The 22,563-nt window shown below is 40.8% G+C and overlaps 2 protein-coding genes across 2 annotated transcripts in view; one reads left to right on the forward strand and one right to left on the reverse strand.

The window, feature by feature from the left end:
* gab3 (GRB2 associated binding protein 3) overlaps nt 1-9,927 on the reverse strand; it is a 130,126-nt gene extending 120,199 nt beyond the window's left edge. The window contains exon 1 of the mRNA XM_072270831.1: nt 9,687-9,927. Coding sequence (XP_072126932.1) covers nt 9,687-9,758 — 72 coding nt within the window. The 5' untranslated portion in view covers nt 9,759-9,927. The remainder of the gene's footprint in view (nt 1-9,686) is intronic.
* LOC140204259 (SWI/SNF-related matrix-associated actin-dependent regulator of chromatin subfamily A member 5-like) overlaps nt 1-22,563 on the forward strand; it is a 172,593-nt gene that overhangs the window by 34,916 nt on the left and 115,114 nt on the right. The window lies entirely within an intron of this gene.

Raw genomic sequence — 22,563 nt, forward strand, 5'->3', positions numbered from 1 at the left:
CAGCTCAGTAGGTCAAGCAGCACCTAAGGAGGGAAACAAACAAATGACATTTTGGGTTAAGACCCCAAAATCTTAACTATCTATTTCTCTCCACGGATGTTCCTTGATCCAATAAATTCCTCCAGCAGTTTGTTTTATTTGTCACATACACTTAGATGTGCATGTGAAACACTAACAACTGCAGGGGAACAGACAAAATGCTGGAAGAATGGATTAGGCTAAATAACGGGATCCTGTTGGCCAACGATTTCAATTCTATTTCCCATTCCCATTCTGACATGTCAGTCTATGGCCTCCTCAACCACCTCAATGAGACCACACTAAGGTTGGAAGGGCAACTCCTTATATTCAGTCTGGGTAGCCTCCAACTTAATGGCATGAGGATTGATTTCTCGAACTTCTGGTAATTGCTACCCCCCCCCCTCACCATTCCCCATTTCCATTTCCCTCTCTCACCTTATCTCCTTACCTGCCCATCACCATCCTCTGGTGCTTCTCCCCCTTCCTTTCTTCCATGGCCTTCTGTCCTCTCCTTTCAGATTCCCCTTCCATAGCCCTTTATCTCTTTCACTAATCAACTTTCCAGCTCTTTATTTCACCCCTCCCCCTCTCCCAGGTTCACCTTTCACCTACAACCATGCACTTCTTTCTTCCCTCTCCCCATGCTCTAACTCTGATATCTCATCTCTTTTTTCCAGTCCTGATGAAGGGTTTCGGCCCAAAACGTCGACTATTTACACTTTTCCATAGATGTTGCCTGACCTGCTGAGATCGTCTAGCATTTCCTGTGTATTGCTTAGGCTGAATAGCTCTTTTTTTTAGGCGCAATGGGCCAAATGCACAACTCTGCACTATAAAGTTTACATGACTCCTTGATTCACATTAGAAGGGAACAAATGTTACCCTATCACTCAGGAGAAGAGGAAGAAAGGAAAGTGGGATTATAAACCAGTAAACCTGATATATGTTATCAGGAATTTATTATTAAGGACATAGTAAATTGGCACAAGGGAAGATATTATGATGAAGTACAATGAGAGCTGTTTATGAAATGTAAAAATTGTTTTACAAACAACACAGATCATTAAGCTGTATCTTGTAGGCAGGTAAACAAGAACTACAGTATTTCTGACATTAATATTTTTAAAGATAGGCTCAATCAAATCAATTTAGGGGTTCTGATCAAAAAAGCTTACTTTACAATTTAACTCCCACGCCGTTCACACCAACTGCGCGTTATAACAGCCGTCCGGCAGTGCTTGCGCAGTACCAAGCAGAAGCAGAAGAAACCAATGGATTTCATACATTTGAAGTTTCGAAAAACAATTGAAAACAACTCAAGGGGTTTTACATGAATTAGGGCTAATCGAGCTGTTGATCATATGTTAGGATGCAAAACGAACTGGTTATAGAAGAGAAATATGAATGTAGGAATAAATAATTATTTTCCAACTTGGCAAGTTGTTACCACAAGAATGCCAAAAGAAACATTAGAGGGCCGTCAGCCAATAGATTAGACTAGATTAGCTTTTATTTGGCACATATACATTGAAACATCAAAATGTGTCATTTGTGTCAAATTAAATCAGCAAGGATTGTGCTGGGAAGCCCATAGGTGCCACCATTCTTCTGGCACCATCAAAAAAAACTGCAACTCAGTAACCCTAATGTGTATGTCTTTGGAATGTAGGACAAAACCAGAGCACCTGGAAGAAACACACACAGTCACGGAGAAAATGTACAAACTCCTTACAGGCAGATGGGATCTGAACTCGGGTAATCGATGATCACTAACACTGTAAATCCATTGCATGAACTGCTACACTAATTACTTTGTGTAAGTGATAGATGAAAGGTATTTGGGAAAGTCAGTCATGAAGGTGCAAAGAGCCTGCAAATGGATGTAGCAGATGATGAAGCTCTCAAATGTCTACCCTTCAGCCTAGATATCAACCTGGTGAATCCTAAACTAAATGTAAGGGCCTGTATTGTGCTGTAGGTTTTCTACGTTTCTATGATACACGCTATTCCAGAGGGCTACTGATGCCATTCACTATATTCAAGTCTGAGATCAATGGTTTTTTAAATACTTTGCAAATCAAAGGGCAATGTAAGGCAGAAAGTAGACATGATAAAACAATGGGTTGCACAACAAATGGCCAATTGACCACTTTTGGCATGTGAGATATTTCTGTTCAATTTTGATCAGGAGCCATAAGCCATCCACACACTGTATTTTCTCATCAGTATCTCCCTGCAGCAGATCTCGTGTAAACTTGGTCTCCACAACCAGCCTCTAACTGCAAGGCCCAGAATACTGCAAGGACCCATGCCATAAGTAACAAGCATTCCCTTAGCAATGGCTTACAATCAAGCTTATTACTATCAAAGAATTTGGAATGTTAATATTTACAAACATTAAAAGATAATCAAGACCTATTAAAAATTGATGTGTTATTAATTTGTTTTAAACTTACCATCTAATTAAACACAAAAAATTGGTAAATATGTTAGTGTATTTTCATATGGTGCAGATAGAATTCAATGTGGCATGACACCTCATATTCCATCTAGGTAACCTCCAACCTGCATGAACATCAATTTCCTCTCACCCCCCCCCCACCCTCCCCTATTATTCTTTTCCCCACTCTGGCCTCTTACCTCTTATCACCAGCCTATCACCTCCCCAGGTACCCCTCCTTCTTCCCATTCTCCCATGGTCCACTCTCCTCTCCTATCAGATTCCTTCCTCTCCAGTTCTTTACTTCTCCCACCCACTTGGGCCACCTATCACCTTCTAGCTATCCTTGTTCTCCTCCCTCACATAGTATTATGGCATCTTCCCCCTTCCTTTCCAGTCTTGAAGAAGGGTCTGAGCCCGAGATGTCAAATGTTTATCCATTTCCATAGAAGCTGCCTGGTCTGTTGAGTTCCTCCAGCATTTTGTGTGTGTTGCTTTTGATATAGTTTGCTGTTTTTAAGTTAATATTTAAATACACGTAAGTTTCAGAAAATGTAAATTACCTGAACTTTATATCTCTCACTTAGCAGTTGTTCCACTCCACTGAAATTATCACTTGCTAACTTGGGTCAGGTCTAGCCTAGTGCAGGTTCAGCAAGATTCTCCAGCGCAAGTACTGAGAAACTGCAAGAAGCTGGAACTCAGCAACTAGACTCAAGTAGGAGTCCAATCTCAGAACACTGTCCAAATGACCCCAGCAAGGACTTCTGAGGAAGTTTGGAACGTCCATGCTCAAGTTGAACGAAATCAATCTGGCCTTTCCTGGGGAAGAATTGATATATTGAATAAACTTTGTTCTCAATGACTGTCAGAACAGATTTGAAGGATGGCACAAAGGCATGGCGGGCACACTGGCACAAGTAGTAGAGATGCAGCCTTATAGTTCCAGTGACTGGCCTCAATCATGAACTTCAGTACTATGGATTTGTATGCAGTGTACTGTTGGAAAAGATTCTTAGAGATAGGATCTATAGGCATTTAGAGAATCATGGTCTGATCAGGGACAGTCAGCATGGCTTTGTGAAGGGCAGATCGTGTCTAAAAAGCCTGATAGAGCTCTTTGAGGAGGTGACCAGGCATATAGATGAGGGTAGTGCAGTGGATGTGATCTATATGGATTTTAGTAAGGCTTTTGACTAGGTTCCACATGGTAGGCTCATTCAGAAAGTTAGAAGGCATGGGATCCAGGGAAGTTTGGCCAGGTGGATTCAGAATTGGCTTGCCTGCAGAAGGCAGAGGGTGGTGGTGGAGGGAGTACATTCAGATTGGAGGATTGTGACTAGTGGTGTCCCACAAGGATCTGTTCTGGGACCTCTACTTCTCGTGATTTTTATTAACAACCTGGATGTTGGGGTAGAAGGGTGGGTTGGCAAGTTTGCAGACAACACAAAGGTTGGTGGTGTTGTAGATAGTGTAGAGGATTGTCAAAGATTGCAGAGAGACATTGATAGGATGCAGGAGTGGGCTGAGAAGTGGCAGATGGAGTTCAACCCGGAGAAGTGTGAGGTGGTACACTTTGGAAGGACACATTCCAAGGCAGAGTACAAAGAAAATGGCAGGATACTTGGTAGTGTGGAGGAGCAGAGGGATCTGGGGGTACATGTCCACAGATCCCTGAAAGTTCCCTCACAGATGGACAGGGTAGTTAAGAAAGCATATGGGGTGTTAGCTTTCATAAGTCGAGAGATAGAGTTTAAGAGTCACGATGTAATGATGAAGCTCTACAAAACTCTGGTTAGGCCACACTTGGAGTACTGTGTCCAGTTCTGGTCACCTCACTATAGGAAGGATGTGGAAGCATTGGAAAGGGCATAGAGGAGATTTACCAGGATGCTGCCTGGTTTAGAAAGTATGCATTATGATCAGAGATTAAGGGAGCTAGGGCTTTACTCTTTGGAGAGAAGGAGGATGAGAGGAGGCATGATAGAGGTGTACAAGATAATAAAGAGGAATATATAGAGTGGATAGTCAGCACCTCTTCCCCAGGGCACCACTGCTCAGTACAAGAGGACATGGCTTTAAGGCAAGGGGTGGGAAGTTCAAGGGGGATATTAGAGGAAGGTTTTTTACTCAGAGAGTGGTTGGTGCGTGGAATGCACTGCCTGAGTCAGTGGTGGAGGCAGATACACTAGTGAAGTTTAAGAGACTACTAGACAGGTATATGGAGGAATTTAAGGTGGGGGCTTATATGGGAGGCAGGGTTTGAGGGTCGGCACAACATTGTGGGCCGAAGGGCCTGTAATGTGCTGTACTATTCTATGTTCTATGTTCTATGTACATGTCCTGCTACTGACCATATTTGTCTCCTCTGGGTGCTCCAGATTCTTCTCATATCCAAAGACATGCAAATTAGTTAGTCGATTGACCACTGTAGATGGCCCTTTGCGTGTAGATATGTGCTAGAATCCGGGAGGAGTTGGCATCAATTTGAGGACAATAAAATGCAAACAATCTAAATGGGTGCTTGACCGTTAGCTAGGACTTAGTGAAGGGCCGTCTTCCCTTCTTGATGACTTCATGATCACATGGCTGCTATCAACTTCCATAGAAGCCATGTGATTTTTATATATTCTTATATTTTCAGTTATAAATACAGGATTCTTGGCTAATTGTTTCCCTCTGTGGCTCTGTGGCAATGTCACACCGGAAGTCCTGTCTTCAGCAATAACTGAAAGCTCATGAAAATGTGAGTAGCTTAAGTGAAAGTTTTACTTCAAACTTATAATATCACATCTGTGAAAATTCAAATACTACAACTTCCATGACCATATTTCATAGCTTCCATATGTACTCTAATAGCTCATATATAGTAAGTATATAGCTCAAACAGAATCAAAATGCTTGACATGAAAGGAGTTTTTTACACCTTCTGACAATGTGAATAATTTGTCATGTTACATATTGTTAACCTTCACCTAATGACTCCTGCTGAAACATGTGGAACTTGCACTGCTGGTTGGAGACAGAATCAGGATTGATCATGTTATCTGCAAAAGCAGAAAAACCAGCCAGTGTACAGCTTTGCTCAAGAGGAATATTAATTCAAGGGTGATATTTTGGGGAGAGGGAGGAGCAGTCTTAATGCTTTTGTTGGTTTAAATAATAATAGTAAGTAGTTTATTGATCCCAAGAAGGTAATTATTTCATTACACCAGCAACATTTGTAAACACACTCAGCAATAATAAATATTAATAAATAAAATAATATCAACTAGTAATAAATACAGAATAATATACACAATAATAATTTATCAATGTGCAATAATGTGCAATACTGTGCAATAATAATGTATGAATTAATAAAACAGAGACTATTGTATTATGATGTGTATTCTCCTGTTGCACAGAGATGAACTGTTTTATATGCCTGTTGCATTTGGTAGGAAAGATTTTCTGTAATAACTGTGACAGCAGAGTTGAATGAGCATGTTCAAAAGGGTGCTCGACTGCTTATTCAGTAGGTTATGGTCCAGGTTGTAGCCAAGGATGGATCCAGCCTTTTTGATGAGTTTATTTAGTGTTTTTGCATCACCAACACCAATACAGCTCCCTCAACATAAAGCTGCAAAGGAGATTGCACTCGCTACTACAGACTGGTAAAAGATCTCCAACATCCTGCTGAACACATTGAAAGATCTCAGCTTCCTTAGGTAATAGAGTCTACTCAACCCCTTCTTGTAAACAGCCTAGGTGTTAGTTTTCTAGTCAAGTCTGTTGACAAGGTGAACATCCAAGTATTTGTATTCTTCCAACACTACAACTTCTTCTCCAAGAATGTACACAGGACACATCACAGTCCTCTTCCTCCTAAGATCAATCACCATCTCCCTGGCTTTGGCCACATTCAGGAGAAGGTGATTCATCCCGCACCACTCCACAAACTTGTCCACCAGTCCTCTGTATTCCGATCCCTGCCCATCTCTGATATGCCCAACCACCACAGAGTCAACAGAGATCTTCTGCAACTGACAAGACTCAGATTTGTACTGAAAGTCTGAGGGGTACAGTGTGAACAGAAATGGAGAAAGGACAGCCCTTGTGATGCTCCAGTACCACTCACTACCATCTCGGACAGAGAACTTCCCAGCCATACAGACTGGGGTCTATCTGTCAGGTTGTCAGAAAGTTTGCCAAGGTGGTTGGGTAGCTGCATATAACTACAACAATTTTACTGCCGATTTTACTGTGAATGATATAGTTACTAAGTAAGACCATAGTTCGATGCAAGCTTTCTTTATTCAGAATAAGTAAGAGATTAGCAACAATGGAAATCATTGGAAAAGACTTGAGATCACACATAACTTAATGCAAATAGTTATAATAGGAATATGACACTCCAACAACTTATCCTTGTCATTCACTGGCAGTGCCATCATTGAATTACTCCTCATGTAGTGAGGGGGTTCACCACTGATCAGAAGCATAGCCGGATCATCAAATTAAACACTGAGATATCAAGAGCCCATCAAAAGATGGGAATCCTGTGGCAAATGACTAATCTCATAATACCCCAAAGCCTCTCTCTGATCTACAATACACATAGCAGTAATGTCAAGTAGGCTCTGCAGTGCTATTAACACGCAGGATGTTGGACACCTTTCAGGACAGAGCAAATTTCTTTACCTGCACCACTTCCATCATCCTAAACAATCACTATCACCACCACTAGTGCAACATGGTTGTAGTGTGTACCATCTGCAAAGTGTACTATCCTTACTTGTCTGGGCTACTCTGACAGCACCTCCTAAACCAATAAGGTCTCCCATCAGGAAATTCAGTTGGAAACACCATTGCCAGCTTGTTCTCTTCAAAGTCACATGTTATTTTGAGTTAGCCCCTTATCATTTCTACATCAGTCTTCTGAAACACCCTCCCAACATCACAATGGGAGAACCTTCTGCAAAAGGGCTGCAGTGTGTGATAGGCAAGTCTCCTCTTACTCTTCCAAGTTGTTTTCAATAGACCATGAAGAGTAAGGAAGTTTGGCTAAGCCAACAGCAGGACATAAATCAAACAGAAAATTGGGTGGACCATTAGCAGATGGGATTCAATCCCAATAAGTTCAGCTGATGCATTTTAAGAAATCAAATAGCAGTATGGCATACAGTATACAGTAAATCATTAACTGGGAATGTGGTGAACAGTAGTAGGGTCTAAGGTCATAGTTCCCTCAAAATGGTAACAGGGATGGATGGAGTTGTGGAGAAAGTACATCACACACTTGTCTTTATAGGGCAGAACACAGAATACAAAAATTGAAAGGTTATATTGTAACTTTAAAAAAACTGTACTTTTAGGCTGCACTTGGATTATTGTGTACAGCTCCGTTCTCAACACAATAAGAAGGTTGTGATTTCTCTGGAACGACTGTAGAGCAGATTCATAAGGATGGGATCACAGCACTTTCGTTATGGGAAAAGATTGGACATGCTAAGCTTGTTTTCCTTGGAGTGAAGGAGACTGGTTAGAATCAGATACAATCATAACGTTTGGGAGATATTTAGACACACACTTAAATAGGCAAGGCATACGAGCCCCAATGCAGCAAATGGAATTCGTGCTGACGGAGAACGAAAGGTCACCATGGATATGGTGGGCCGGGGGGATCCTTTCTATGCTTTTCGAGAATGAGTATCCTGGCATGTATTACCAGGCATAATTACCGCACGTTGAAAACGGCTACTTACGGGAAGAACCCAGAGCTCACATGCAAATCCACTGTTTTGTGTAACAAATGTTGGAGGCATCATGGTAAACAAATTCAATTTAACCACTGAATTGAGGTTGTTTTGATTTGCAAATACGTTTCCTTGCCTTTCCACACACACACACACACACACACACAACTGTGGCTAAACTGAACCTTATTTATGACTATTTTGCAGAGCATATTTTTGACGGAGCTTGATAGCCTTCCAAGGACGGCGGAGGCTGCCAAGTCATCCAGAATGGTTTGCATAACTCAGCCGTTTGCTGGTTATTTATCACATACTCAAATGATAAATTCTGTCACCTGTGCAAAATCTCCACCAGGCATCGACTTACTTAATTGATGCCCGGTTACAAAAACAAACTTGTTCCAAATCTTTCCAAACATGACTTTCTCTTATGACAGTTCAGCCCTGCCACAGAACATTATCTTACGTAATACGTAATAATAATAGAATAGTTCGATTACTTCAATATTTTAATCCATTCTGCATATGTCCGTTAGCAGAGCTGACTCTTCGGCTTATGGGATAATACCACATAAAGTTATAAGTACATGTCACTGTTCGGTACTTTACACCAAGACAACTTCCCACGGCAGCGCTGATCCAGGGTGCAATTGTGAGTCATGTTCCTAAAAGATTAGCAAACTGGAGCATATGGCTAGGATCACAAATGAAGAAGTGCCAAGTTAAGCATGTTTATAAAATCATAGCTTTATGTCACCAAGCACAACAACCCCTCCCCCAGACATTTCTGTTAAGTGGAGATCATTTACATGCGCTATTCCTGAAGTGTCTGCCATAAGGTCATCAACAATGTCGATTGCATGTGACCCCAGTATTGTTTTCAAATTATTGATGCGTCTTCTCTAAAGAGACTTTGGGAACACTGTGAGGTCCGCGACACCATTTATAACCGGTTGCGTTGTGTCCACGCTCAGCTAATTGCAATTGCAACGTTGTGAACTATATTAAATAACAACTCTTGCTTTTGTGTGCAAGTTCCAGCTGAATCGCAGCTTGGAGTGCGCTAGCAACCTTATGGCACAGCTTCCGATTTGGTGATGTTTTGAAAACACGCCCAAGTTTCTCAGAAAAACAGGCGAACGGTTAGCTATAGAGTGAGGGCAGCGAATCCCCAACCCCCAACCAAACCCATGTGAAAAACACAGTAGCCGAAAAAAACTTTTACAACACAGTCAATGCAACTAACGAAGCTGGTTTAAATGATTTTTATGTTGCAAAGCAACATGTACGTCCCGAAGCAGCTTGAGTCCATAGGTTAATACATCATTTATTTCGGCCACAATTATATAGTGAAATATTGCCACGATCAGAGCAATACGTGATTAAAGTACCCTCCTGCACAACGCTCTGTTATTTCTCCTGCTGTTCTGTAGCAGATCTGAACTGAATCAGTATCAATAATCAATTGAAAGCAGTTCTTTACTTACATAGCGCTTTAATTTCTTTTCTGGAGGCGATTTGATGAGCCAGCCAGTGTATACGACGTCTTCTACACTCATGACTGCAAGTGGATGGGAGACACGCGTTCTGCGGTATAATGTTTTGGGTTGATTTTGCTGTCACTCAGCTTCTCCACACACAATGCAATGTAAAATCCATCACAGTATCTCTCATCTGTCTAATGGCACAAGTTCCTTATGTTGGAGGCGGAAGCAGTGAGAGGAACCGCATACACCAGTTCTCCCACCCATTATACAAAGCTATCCAATAATAGTCACAGCATGGCCTGACGTTAGGTAAACAACAAATACTCATCATACCCTCCCCTTTCAAAATGCAGAAAGAAAGACTGATAGCGTTCGTCCGATGACCCTCGGGGCGCAATGTTAGAATTACGGGAGATAAAAATCTTCTAACTGTTGTGTTATTCCTGTATTTTGAAAAGCGATATGTCAGTTACTTACACAGAGTGCAATCACTGGTGAAATGATCTTGGGCTTAAAAATCGGATTGAAATTTACACAATATACAATTCCGCAAGTGCATTAGACATTCCTCTCCGTTATATAAGTCTAGTGCAGGTCATGGTAAGTAGTAAAAATCCGGAGTTTTTTTTTGTCGTACGGTGATGACAATATATATTAAAACCGACACTGCCGTTATACAACAAATATTTTCTGTTCTACACGACTTCTTATTTCTACTTTCGAACTTGCTTCCCCTGGCGCTCTGATCGCACCTGCCGGTCTTCTGTATTAATATATCTGAGGCGTTAAAAAAACTTAGGCTCATAGAAAAGTACAGCTCAGAAACAGTCCCTTCAGCCCATCTAGTTCGTGCCAACCCATTTAAACTGCCTACTCCCGTCGTCCTGCACCATCGCTTCTGTAAGATCCTGACAGAAGGATTACAGCATGCCCAAAATTATAGCCCATTAGCAAGTTTCACAACGTTAAAGGACTTACGTCAATGTTACCAATGCTACTTTTCGCCCCCAAGCAATATATGTACTGCAGGCACAATAACCAATATTTCCAATATCCAAATTACAAATAGAAACTTCAATATTATATATCAGTATTCTTCTTCAAACTAAGTTATAATATATTTCATTTTTCATACATTTGAAGAACCTGGCAGAGACCTGATGTAAATACCATTGGATAATAATTTGGTAAACTGGATCAGTAAATTTTCAGATGACACCAAGATTGGGAGTGCAGTTGTTGTTAGGAAGGTTTCAAAGCTTGCAGCAGAATCTAGACCTGCTGAGAAAAATGGGCTGAAAAGTGGTAGATGGAATTTAACGCAGACAAGTGTGAAGTGTTGCACTTTGGGAAGCCAGATCAGGGTAAGACTTAAACGGTAAGTGGTAGGGCACTGAGAAGTGTGATAGAACAAAGGGATATGGGAATAGAGAATGAAGATCCCTTGAAAGTGGTGTCACAGGTAGATATAGTCACAAAGGGAACTTTTGGCAATGGAGTACAGGAATTGGGATATTATGTTGAGTTATATCAGATGCTGGTGAGGCCTAATTTGGAGTATTGTGTGCAGTTCTGGTCACCTACCTACAGGAAAGATATCAATAAGATTGAAAAAGTGCTGACAAAATTTACAAGGATGTAGACAGGACTTGAGGATCTGAGTTATAGGGTGAGGTTGAACAGGCTATAGGACTTCATTCCCTAGAGCGTAGGAGAATGAGGGAAGAGGTTTACAAAATTATGAGGGGTATAGATAGGGCAAATGTAACCAGGCTTTGTTTGCTGAGGTTGGGTATGACTAGAACTAGAGGTCATGGTTTAATGGTGAAAGGTGAAATGTTTAAGGGGAACATGAGTGGGAATTCAGAGAGTGGTGACTAGCTGTCAGTGGAAGTTGTGGATCCAAATTTGATTTCAACATTTAAGAGAAATTTGGATATGTACATAGATAGGAGGGGTACAGAGTGCTACCGTCCAGGTTGAGGTCGATGGGACTGGGCAGAATAATAGCTGGGCTAAAGGCCTGTTCCTGTGCTGTAGTGTTCTAGTGACTTTCTGACTCATTGCCATCATTCATCTCAGTTTCTCATATCTCATATTTCAATCAATATTAATATGGTCCATTTCTTTCTGTTAGTTTCTAATTAATATTACAAAGACCATACCCACCACACTGCCCCTCTCACTCATTCACACTATGTTGCAGTCAGGTTTAACTGAAAATTCCAACTTTAACTCACTCCACTCCAGGTATATCATACCCAAATTATTTCTATAAATGTTAACCTCTTTTATAGAATTGGTCTTTCAGTTATTTTATATAATTTCTTGGTTTTTACCCTTCTCTATTTCAAAGAATATTAAAAGTACTATGTCAGTGCTGTGTGGAATTTCTTTCTACAAGAATTAGGAACTTGCATCGATGCTGAGGACATTTTCTAGTTTCCCCCCCACCCCCAGCTGATAAACTTCGATGACTAATGCCCACTCTCAGAATCAAAGTGACCTTCTAAGACTCCAATGTAGCTGAAATAATGTGCCCAGACATTGTGAGCTGAGGTCCAATGGTCACCTTGTTTGTAAAGTTACGAGATACGGTATCAAAAAATGATTAAGGAAGTTGACTGGGTAGATGCAGAATTAACTGTAATCACAATCTCAGAGATAAGGTGAAATTTGTTTACCCAGAATCTTTGGACTGAAGCCTCCATACTGACTATATCAAGAGAGAACAATAGATCTTTACATATTAATAGAATCAATGGTTGTCAGGTGTAGGAATGTAATACTCAGGTAAAACAAAAATAATTTTGAACTTATTGAATTCCATCCTAAATGGACTACTTTATTTATAAGAAAGAGACCAAACTAAACCAACACATAACCAAGCTGGTGGTGCTCCTGGTATTCCAACAGCAATTTCAAAATAAATAAAGAGCTTTTCAAAAATCTAACTGAAATGAGAGTCAGGAGGCCTAAGGGTAATCTTCAAAGAATCCATTCACTCACAAAGGTACGATGGGCCTAATTTTCAATGATGCTTCATTGATAAAAGCTGCTTTTCCTCTTTATACAGCTCACTCAGTTGGGTAGAGCTGTTCTCCAACCTTGGCAATGCATTTGCAAACATTTCGTCACCATACAAGGAGTGCTGTTCAATTTATGGAACTGATGACAAAAGGACCAGTATTAGGGTGTCTTTGGTCTCATCATTAAAGTCCGTGTTCATGAGCCCTCCTGCATGAAAAAAAGAGCTGACCAAAACTTCACTTTGTGTTACTGACATCAAAAGCTCACCAAGGTTTTTCACATTTGTAATCTCCATTAAAATTTAAGCATTTCATTTTGGAGTGTTTTTATGATTTTTTGCAAAATAACAGACACAGGAAATATTACAAAATGTGTCATGTCATCCAGTTTATAGTAACTAGTTGAAACCATGCCTTTGGTGAGAGCAATGTGTCATCTTACAAAGACTAGCTAATGTCTCCATTTAAGGACATAATCAATCTAAGAAAAAATTGTAACTATTGTTCATTGAATGCATGTAACAATTTTAGATATCTTGATACTTTTACAAATCCTGAAGATTATTTTAAAGCTTAATAGAAGAATACATGGGATAAAAATACTTGTGCATTTGACAGCCACACAGGTTCAACAAAAGCTTTGAGAGTGTTGTGATTATTTTAAAAAGGAAGATAATTACATTGATGGAACAAAAAAGGGCAATTCTTTCTGAAAGCCTTTCTGCTTTTGTCACGATATACAGTACTTCAGCTTTTTTTTTACTCTTCCCTGGCTGTAGCTGGAAACTGCACATTGCACATTGATCAGCAGCTCTACCCTGAAAATGACCATCCAATGCACCAGCTTGATAAAGATGACAGCAAACCAATTCTTTGTGGAAGGCACAATGGTCCACGTTGATCCTTTGAATATTCACAGAAAATGTGCAAATAAGTCATTGAGGATTATTGAGGGTAATTTTTTTTAATTAGTTGGTCAAACATATTGTCCTATCTTTTGGATAATTAGGTGATTGCACAAAGTCTAAAGAATGAATCTGGAATCTACTGTACCTGATGGGTATAGTTCAGTATCATATAAAACAATACTCAAAAATGATACAAGGGACATAAGAACTTAAGAAATAAGAATAGGAATATATTGTCCCACCATTCAATAAGAGCTGATCTTGGGCTTAGTTTATTTTTCCTGTTCATTCCCTCTGCCTTCAGTACCTCAATGTGAAAGCCACCATGCTATGGGAATAGGTAGAAGATGTCCATCTTTTTGGAGTGGTATGCTTAACATTGTGCTACGTGATTATGTGGAAGGGCATGACTCAACTGACTGCCCTACACTTTGCTTAAGCCTTGGTCCAGTTATCTAATTGAAAATACTATGGCTTGCAAACACTCAACACAAGAGACAGTAACTGCCATGTTGTGATGAAGATACAGCATATATAATTTGGCAATTAATAAGTCTAAAAGCCCAGAACACCACTTGTATGGTTTTCATTCACGTTGATTTAAATATTGCCAATCAGTTCAGAATGGTATTGTCATACTTAGCCACAACCTTACAAAGTTAAGAAAGGGAAAATGCAAACATGCTTGCAATGTGTGGTACATGCTTATTGAGAGCTGATGTAGGGCAGATTCAGGGTAGACACAAATAGTATGCTAAATCTCAGTTCTGAGTCACACACAAAGAATAATAACTTGGTCAAGCTAGAAAAGGTTGCATGTTGGCGCTGAATTTATATCATTGCTTAAAATGGTAGATTCAGAAGAAGAGGGGGAAATAAATAAAGTTTGCAGTGCGTTTCAACAATGTAACATATGATGTAATTTTTGATACCATTTGAAATGCTTGGTGTATCATTGATTAGAGATGCATTCTAGTTCATACATTATGCAATATTTACATGTAAGTACAGGCAAATACACACCCCTATACATTTCATGAATATAATTACATTGTAGTTACACTGAATAATTGACCTAGTATCCTCATAGCATTGATGAGGGAGGAACTTGTTCATGATGCTAGGCACTGTAGATAGATCTGTATTAAATATTCAGTGTTTATTTTGCAGGACATCAATATATTTATTACATAGAAGGGAGATAAAAAGTGTTTTTACTGTTGACAGAATTGTCTGTTTCTCAATTCTTGTGGACAAAAATCAATTGTTTTACAATAGGCATTCCAGCCAACAATGCAATGAATTATCTCTAATCATAGAATCAAAAATATTACAAATCCAGCAACTTTTGGATAAATTATTCATAGCCCATGAATTACATAATTTATGTTATGGTAATGAAATTTTGTATTAATTCTGAACAAAGGCTCTTCTACTGTTGCTTGGCATAGCCCCAATATATAGTACAAATGTTCAGCCACATCAGGATAAAGTCTTACTTCTTATCATTTAATACACTTAGTAATAGATCCAGTGGCACAGTCGACAAAAACTGGCACACACGCTAAGTTGTGCTTCCCTGTAGATTTGCAGAGCAATATTTAATTAAATGACAAAAAAAATCTAACAGGTTTCCAAACTCCGTGGATATACTCAGAGTTCAGGATGCAGTTTCCACGATGGTTTATTGATATAGTGAACCCGGCGTAATTACTGAGCATTCAGGGCAGGCTGACGTTATCAACCGTCATGTGCTTGAGGCTCTAGTGATCCGTGAAGCGATAGCTGCTTTTGCTAGAATGCTGTCATCTTTAGGGAAAATATCTCTAGGGGCTGCATCACCGTTACCTCATGCCATCTTTGTTGCCCCGAGATACTTGACCCTAAGATGTAGACTTCTTGATTCTGTTGCTGCTGCACAATCTCCACTTCCACGGGTTCATTTTCTCTTACTCATGGCTTGTCCCAACACTGCAGCAATCCCTGTAGGCAGTCAAATATTTCAAACATGAACAACTTGCTTTACATCGAGCCTTGAATGGAGTTAATATTTCATGACTTTTCATGGGAGTGCAATGAAGGAAGAACTGAAACTATGTTCAAAAGGAGATCCGGTCTCCTTTTATGGGCAGCATGATAGCACAACAGTTAGTGCAATGCTTTACAGCACCTGTAGTCAGCAATTGGGATTCAATTCCCACTGCTGCCTGTAAGAGGTTTGTGTGTTCTCTCCGTGACTGCATGGGTTTGCTCCGAGTGCTGCGGTTTCCTCCCACAGTCCGATTGGCAGGTTAATTGTAAATTGTCCACTGATTAGGCTAGGGTTAAATCAGGGGTTGCTAGGTGACATGGGTGAAAGAGTCTGAAGGGCCTACCCCACACTGTATCTCAATAAAATAATTTTTAAAAAATTCCCACCACTCTCTGTGGGAGTTAGAGTGTTCTCTGGGTGACCACATGGGTTTCCTCCAGGTGCTCTGGTTCCAAGTATGAACAGGTTAAGGTTAGTAAATTGTGGGACTGCTTTGTTGGTGCCCAGAAGCATGGCGACACTTGCAGGCTACCCCCATCCTCATACTGGATTGGTCATTGACACAAACGAGCATTTCATTGCATGTTTTGGTATTTCGATGTACCTGTGACAAAAAGAACTAATCTTAAGTCATTAAAAAAGAGGAGTGGCAAGTCTTCACAGCTACTGTATATGGCATAAAGGAACATTAGCAGATGAAAGGACACATGAGTGAAGAGAAGTGAATTTTAAAATGCAGGATCTTCTCTTATTTCCTGGGAATCCTTGGGCTATAGCTGCTCAGAGTTGTGAAGGAGCAGCCAGTAAGTACTGAGCATCTTGAGTCTCCATGATGAGAGCATGCACAAATCAAAACAAATTAACAAAATACATCCTAAACCACCCACCCATCGAGGAAAATTTTCTCCACCTGTGACAAAGTTTGGGGATCCCGCATAAAAATCGGGAGTGGAAGCAATTATTTTCAAACTTGAGACTAGCCAAAAAAAAGGGAAATAGTTGTCTTGTAAGTCTTCCATATTTAGGTCTTGTGGCTCTATGAGTTGAAAATGGCTATTTAAAAAAATGCTAAATCCAAATTTAAAATACCAAGAAATACTTGAATCCAAAGATTAATCAATATTGGTTATTGGTTATTGAGAGATTGGTTATGGCACACATCAACCACAGCCTACCCGTCAACCTCGACGCTTTGCAATTCGCCTACCGGAGCAACAGGTCAACAGCAGATGCCATCTCTGTGGCCCTACATTCCTCCTTCGAACACCTGGAGAATAAAGACGCATACGTAAGGCTCCTTTTCATTGACTACAGCTCTGCCTTTAATACCATCATTCCAAATAAACTGATTCCTAAGCTCTAGAACCTGGGCCTTAGCACTCAGATCTGTAGCTGGATCTTCAGCTTCCTCACAGACAGGACCCAGGCTGTAAAAATAGGGGACAGGCTCTCCTCTACAATCACTCTGAGCACCAGTGCCCCACAAGGCTGTGTACTCAGCCCCCTGCTGTACTCACTGTACACCCATGATTGTGTAGCCTAGTTTCCATCAAAATCAATATATAAGTTTGCTGATGACACAACAATTGTAGGCCGTATCTCGGGTAATGATGAGTTTGAGTACAGAGAGGAGGAAATTAAGAACCTGATGGCATGGTGCGAAGACAATAACCTATCCCTCAACGTCAGCAAGACGAAGGAATTGGTTGTTGACTTCAGAAGGAGTAGCGGACCGCACGACCCAATTGATATCCGTGGTGTGCAAGTGGAACAGGTCAAAAGTTTTAAGTTCCTCGGGGTCAATATCACAAATGACCTGACTTGGTCCAACCAAGTAGAGTTCACTGCCAAGAGGGCCCACCAGTGCCTTTACTTCCTGAGAAAACTAAAGAAATTTGGCCTGTCCCCTAAAACCGTCACTAATTTTTAGAGATGCACTGTAGAAAGCATTCTTCTAGGGTGCATCACAACCTGGTGTGGAAGTTGTCCTGTCCAAGACCAAAAGAAGCTGCAGAAGATCGTGAACACGGCGCAGCACATCACACAAACCAATCTTCCGTCCTTGGACTCACGTTACGCCGCACGCTGTCGGAGCGGTGCTGCCAGGATAATCAAGGACACGACCCACCCAGCCAACACACTTTTCGTCCCCCTTCCCTCCGGGAGAAGGCTCAGGAGCTTGAAGACTCGTACGGCCAGATTTGGGAACAGTTTCTTTCCAACTGTGATAAGACTGCTGAACGAATCCTGAGCCAGATCTGGGCCGTACCCTCCAAATATCCGGGCCTGCCTCTCGGTTTTTTTGCACTACCTTACTTTCCATTTTTCTATTTTCTATTTATGATTTATAATTTAATTTTTGAATATTTACTAATTTTTACTATTTTTAATATTTAATATTTGTAATCCAGGGAGTGGGAAACGCAGAATCAAATATTGCTGTGATGATTGTACGTTCTAGTACCAATTGTTTGGCGACAATAAAGTATAAAGGATATAATAATTAATATAAGCATTGCTTTGTATGTTATTGGTGGCCTCTGGTTTCCTGTGGTATACACTTGCAAGGCCCACAAAGGTTGAACTCAACTGATTTAATGGGAATGCACATCAACTTCTTTGCTATAGAAATATATACAATTGTATAAGTAAAATTTATACAGTGATATAATTGTCATGTAGGATTTCAATATGCAAATAGATTGGGAAATCATGTTGGTGTTGGATCCTATGAGAAGGAATTTGTAAAATCCCTATGAATTGGCTTTTTAGGTAGGTTTGTGATTGAGCCCTCTGGAGAAAAGGCAATTCTGGATTTGGTGTTGTGCAATGAACCAGATTTAGTTAGAGAGCTAAAAGTAAAGGAACCCTTAGGAGGCAGTGATCATTAAATGGTAGAATTCACCCTGCACTTTGAGAGGGAGAAGTTAAAATCTAATGTATCGGTCGTACAGTTGAGTGAAGGTAACTATAGAGACATGAGAGAGGAGCTGGTCAAAGTTGATTGGCAGGGATTTTCACAGAGATGACGGTAGAACAGCAAAGGCTGGTGTTTCTGAAAGTAATTCGGAAGACAGGATCAGTTCATCCCAAAGAAGAAAAAGTATTCTAAAGGGAGGATAAGGCAACTGTGGCTGACAAAGGAAGTCAAGGACAGCATAAAAGCAAAAGAGAGATCATACAATATGGCAAAAATGAGTGGGAAGCCAGATGATTATGAAGCCTTGAAAAAGAGTAGACATTGAACCGTTGGAAACTGATGTTAGTAGGCAGTCGTCAATCCCAGGGGCTCAAGGGGTTCTGCCTCTGGTGACCCTCCAGGGTGCAAGCCTGGACAGGAAGATTTGAATAACTGGCTGTTGCCCATGCAGCGAGTTCCCCCTCTCCGCGTCACTGATGTAGTCCAGGGGAAGAGCAAGCGCTGATACAGCCTGGCACCAGTGTCATCGCAGAGGTTGCCAGAGTGAAGTCGTAAACAACATCAAAATGCCTTAGCGACCCTGGCTCCAGATTTCTTCCTCAGAGTTTACTCCTGAACCCTTTCCCTTGGGTGGGTATGGCTGCAAGGCAGCGGAGGTTTAAAATCAGAGTTTTCCTTCTCCTAGGCGGGCTGCCGTCCAAGGTTGACGTGCCCCACCTGCCCGAAGCAGCTGCTTTTGAGGCGCCAGTGGTCCGTCTTTGCTCCCTCTCTTGTCAGTAGAGACAGTTCCGCCGGGCCTAGTAGCTGAAACACTCATGAAGGCCAAGTGTTGGACTTGGTTGTCAGAGGCTGTTAGAGATGCACACCATTTGGAGTACTTTATAGGTAGTGGGAGCTTATCCTCCATACCACCCCCAGCTATGACAACCAAAATTATGTTACTGAGGAAGTAATGGCGAAAGAAATAAAATGACAGATGAATTGAATAAGTATATTGCATCAGTCCTTCCAGTGGAAACACCAGCAAAATGCTAGAAATTCCAAAGAGTCAAGGAGCAGAAGCCAGTATAGTTGCTATTACTAAGGAGAAAGTGCTTATGAAGCTGAAAGATCTGAAAGTAGACATGTTAGCTGAACCACTTGGTCTATATGTCAGGGTTCTGAAAGAAACATCATTGTTGTTCTGCCTTCATCCCTACTAATTTCTCCTTCCAATCAACTATATCCAGCTCCTCTCTCATGCCTCTATAAATCCCTTTACTCCACTGTAATAGAGATAATCTAACTTTATCTTCTCTCTCTCAAACTACTTGGAAAATTCTATCATATTATGCCGATGGGATGGTAAGGGTTCCTTTACCTTAAGCTCCATAATCAAATCTGGTTCATTACTCAACACCCAATCCAGAATTGCATTTTTTCTGGTGGGCTCAACAACAAGATGGCCACCTTGTTAGGCATTCTACAAATCCCTCTTCTTGGGATTCAGCACAAGCTTGATTTTCCAAGCCTACCTCTATATTGAAATCCTGTATGACTATCACAACATTGCTCCTTTTACATGCATTTTCTATCTCCCATTGTAATATCTATCCCAATCCTAGCTACTGTTCTGAGTCCTGCATATAACTTCCACAAGGTCTTTTTCTCCTAGTAGTTTCTTTCATGTACCCACAAGGTTCTACATCTTCCAATCCTATGACACCTCTTTCTAGGATTTGATTTCATTTTTTACCAATGGATTCTCTCCACCACCTCTACCTACCTGGGTACAATATGTGTCCTTTGATGTTTATCTCCCAACTACGATCTTCTTTCAGCCATGACTCAGTGATGCCCACAGCGTCATAACTGCCAATCTCTAACTGTGCTACAAGATGATCCATCTAATTCTTTATACTGTGTGCATTCAAATATAGCAACTTCAGTACTGTATTCATCACTCTTTTCAATTTTGCCCCCCCCATGTTACACTTCAATTTATCCCACAGAATGGAATTTTGTCCTATCATCTGCCCATCCTTTCTTGCAGCCTCACGACACACTGCAGTTACCTGTATACCAACTTGCATATCATTCTCAGCCCTATCACTCCAGTTCTCTCCTCCCTGCCAAGTCAGTTTAAACCCTCCCAACAGCTCTAGCGAGCCTGCCTGCAAGAATATTGATCCTCCTCAGGTTCAGGTGTAACCCCTCCTTTTTGTACAGGTCATACCCTCCCCAGAAAAGATCCCCATGTTCCAGAAATCAAAAACCCTGCCCCCTGCCAAATTCCTCAGCCACACGTTCATCTGCCAAATTGTACTATTTTTACCCTCATTGGTACATGATACAGGCACTAAACCAAAGATTACTACCCTGGAGATCCTGCTTTGCAGCTTTCTACCTCACTCCCTATATTGTCTCTTCAGGACCTCTTCTCTTTTCCTATCTACTGTGTACCATTGGTACCAATATGTACCACAAAATCTGGCTGCTTACCCCTTCTATTTAGAATGCTGTAGACCCGATCTGAGACATCCTTGACCATGGCACCTGGGAGGCAATATACCACCCGGGTGTCTCTTTCACATCCACAGAATCTTCTGTCTGCTCCTCCAACTATAGAAGCCCCTATTATTACTGCACTCTGCTTCCCACGCCCCCTTCCATTCTGAGCTACATAACCAGACTCAGTGGCAGCTACCCAATCACTGCAGCTTCCCCCAGTAGGTTGTCACCACCAACAGTATCCAAAGCAGCATACTTATTTTTAAGGGGAGCGGTCACAGGGTTACTCTGCACTGGCTGCCTATTCCCTTTACTTCTTCTGACAGTCACCCAGGTACCTGCCTTATGCAACTTGGGCATGACTACTTCCCTGTATCTATCTATCACCTCCTCATTCTCTCGTATGAGGCAAAGGTCATTCAGCTGCAGCTCCAGTTCCCTAACATTGTCTCTCAGGAGGTGTAGCTCAGTGCACTACATGCAGATGTTGTTACACATGCTGTTACACAAATGAGTTCTCACATTTCACACAAAAATCATATCATTAACTCTGAGCCCATTCAAACTGCACTAGCTATATACTAATAGACAAAGAAAAAGAAAAAATGCTTTCTAGGAACTTACTAATACTGTCGGCGCCTGCTCTCTCTGAAGTCTGTTGAGCCAAAGCTTGATCACTCTAACACTGCCCCTCACACAATGGCTACTCCCACCATGGCTGCTCTGCTTACACTAGTTAAGCTAATTCCCAATCCCCTGCAGGCAAATGTTACTAATTCGAAAAGGTTTAACAATGCAGGTGAGATCTATTGGTGCAATTCAGGCTCCTGGTTAATATTCAATATTTATTATTCACAATAAACACAACATATTCAAAGCCAGGAAAGTTTTGCCAACTTTATAAGCAGGAGTTGGTCAACAATATTTTCTGACCAATGACCAATATGACCTACACCAGATCAGTTTCCTGAGATGTTACTGTGTACATGACCTTCATACTATTGATTGTGTAAATTAATATTAACTTAGTTTAATTTGTGTCCTTTAGGATAAGATGTTTGTAAAACAGTGATACAGTAGTTGATAGTGAATATACCTGTGATTACACAGGACACTCGTCAGCTTTATGTAATTTTTTTCCTTTTTATTGTTTCAGAACAATTCCTAATTGCCATATCCATTATTATTTTATGATCAGTCGACACAGTTTCGATAGCTGAACTTTGACCTATCTGTGACAGTTGTGTTTTTGGCCATTGCATAGCATTCCTTTCTGTTTATTTCTCACAAAATTCTAGTTCCACAGCCCAAAATGATTTGGGCTAAAACTGATAACATATATCCACAATAATTTAACTACTGCTGAAATACCTCTGTGCAAACTTTAACAAACCTCAAGTCTTATTCAAAACTTTCCGAAAGTCTAGAGCAACAAAGTTCATTAAGTTCATGCTTACCAGCATCTGGAAACCATGCATTTTTTTCAAGCAATTGAAAT

The sequence above is a fragment of the Mobula birostris genome, chromosome 10, assembly GCF_030028105.1.
Source record: "Mobula birostris isolate sMobBir1 chromosome 10, sMobBir1.hap1, whole genome shotgun sequence".
Lineage (NCBI taxonomy): Eukaryota > Metazoa > Chordata > Chondrichthyes > Myliobatiformes > Myliobatidae > Mobula > Mobula birostris.